Here is a 2,005-nt window from a genome sequence, read left to right as displayed (position 1 = left end):
GTCTTCGGTGCTGGTGGACGCGTCACCACTGGTGGTGGCCTCGTTGGCTCGGGGAATGGAATAGAGGGTGGTGGGTAATCATAACCCTCAGCGGCACGTGCCTTTCTCTGAAAAAAGTAATTTTCAATTTCAGTTCAAACGAATTTTCGATGTGGATATTTGTTGATGACGTGTGGTAACATTTGTGTGGTTGTAAATTAATAGTACGTACCAAAAGTGTATCTGTGCCAGCATCAGCACAAAGTCCGGCGACGCAAAGCGCCAAAATAATAAAAGCGCTCCTCTGTAAATAAAGAAATTAAAATTAAAAAATTAAGTGTGTTGAAATTACATTTCTTCTAATTTACCCTAATTTTTTTTAGAAATTAATATTTTTAATTCTCATTTATTTTCCATTTATTTTTATTTTATTTTAATTTATTTTTTTATTTAATTTAATTTTTTTTTTTTTTTTTTTTTTTTTTTTTTTTTTTTTTTTTTTTTTTTTTTTTTTTTTTTTTTTTTTTTTTTATTAATTTTTTTTTTTTTTCAATTAAAATAAGTATTTCTAATTGTAAGAGTATTTTTAAGTATAAAACAAAAAGGAAAAACATTTGAAATTCTTGCTAGAGCTCTTTTGGAGTCGAAAGCAAAAATAACGTTCTCATATTGTATTGACTAGATGAATCTAGCCCTAGTTTGCTTGTTGGTACCACATCGCTAGATTGTCAGCTTTCGGCGTTAATGAGCTTCACCACTTTTAAATAAACTTTTAAAACTCGCAGGCTATCTTTCTTAACATAACATTGAGTAAATCAACTGTTACAGTTGACACCTAAAAATCGAAAGGAATGCTTGGCACGGGGTATTTGTAGCCGTCATCCTTGGGTGTTGGCTGAGGCTTTGGTGGTGGTGGACGAGTCACAGGTGGGGGTGGTGGACGGGTAGTCTTCGGTGCTGGTGGACGAGTGACTGGTGGTGGTGGTGGACGAGTTGTTGGCTTTGGTGCTGGTGGTTGNGATCGACTAGGGCGGCTCAACAAATTAATTGAGTCTATGCTAAGCTAAGTTCCGAACCCGCGTTCAGAAGAAAGTTCTGTTTGTGAATTCACAATTTAAAAAAAAAAAWTTGCAAAATTTTGCCATCGGAAAATGTAGATACTTATGGGTTGAAGGGTATGACCGTCAAAAAAACTGTTGGGCCACACCTTAATGCAGGATATTCCAGCAAACCTATATAAGTMTATAGATATACATACATACTTGACAGCGATGAAAATGGCAAACAAATATATATGCACATATTTTTGGTTGTAACGGAAATTGAATATTTATCTGAAAATTTTTGTAATATTTCTACTAAAATTAAATATCAACGGATTTCCTCTAAACAGCTATTACAAAACATTGTAAATTAATAATCATTATTATTGCAATTAAAAACTGGGATATTATCACAAAATAAGCTTGCCGGAACTACAGAAATAATTTGCTTCCTCCCCTCAAACGGTCTTTAGAGATTAWCTTTTTAAGCGGTGCAATGAAATATTGTTTAGCAACTAATCATTGAAACGTTGCTCCTAAACTGGCGATTTGAGTTCAAATTATTTGAGTCTATGCTAAGCTAAGTTCCGAACCGCGTACATAATAATGTTCAGTTTGTGAATTTACTTATAATTTCCTTCTAAATTAGCCTAAAGTATYTTAAAAGCAAACATTTACAACACAAACGACTTTGTACTATTTTCGAATCTTCCAAAAAAWACATCATAACATTTTTCGACATCAAACGAAACGACGTAACGTGGCACATAACCCACCGATACTTCGTCGCAGTATCATTTCCGAAATTAACAGCAAATTAACAGTCTGAAATCAATACGACACCTTYACAAAAATATTTAGGTACATACATAATTTATTGATTTCAATAAACTCTTTCATACAATGACATTTTTCCCTACAAAAACGGTAAAAAATTTCATCCGAAATACAAAAACAAAATCGTGGATATTTTTTTTTTTTTT

General features: G+C 32.9%; 2 protein-coding genes across 2 annotated transcripts in view; both read right to left on the bottom strand.

The window, feature by feature from the left end:
• LOC108973187 overlaps window positions 1–2,005 on the bottom strand; it is a gene marked incomplete in the record, with an annotated part of 14,123 nt that overhangs the window by 4,441 nt on the left and 7,677 nt on the right. Inside the window, 1 exon segment of the mRNA XM_018940257.1 lies at window positions 212–283.
• LOC108973188 (extensin-like) lies at window positions 527–982 on the bottom strand (the record flags this gene model as incomplete). Its single annotated transcript, XM_018940258.1, is given in 1 exon segment — window positions 527–982. A coding segment is annotated over 1 exon segment (168 nt), but the record flags the coding sequence as incomplete, so codon positions are not given.

Source organism: Bactrocera latifrons, unplaced genomic scaffold, assembly GCF_001853355.1.
Source record: "Bactrocera latifrons isolate USDA-ARS-PBARC rearing strain unplaced genomic scaffold, ASM185335v1 scaffold_467, whole genome shotgun sequence".
Taxonomy (NCBI): Eukaryota; Metazoa; Arthropoda; class Insecta; order Diptera; family Tephritidae; genus Bactrocera; species Bactrocera latifrons.
Note: the sequence above shows the minus strand (reverse complement) of the source record. Positions and strands in the feature narration are given on the sequence as shown.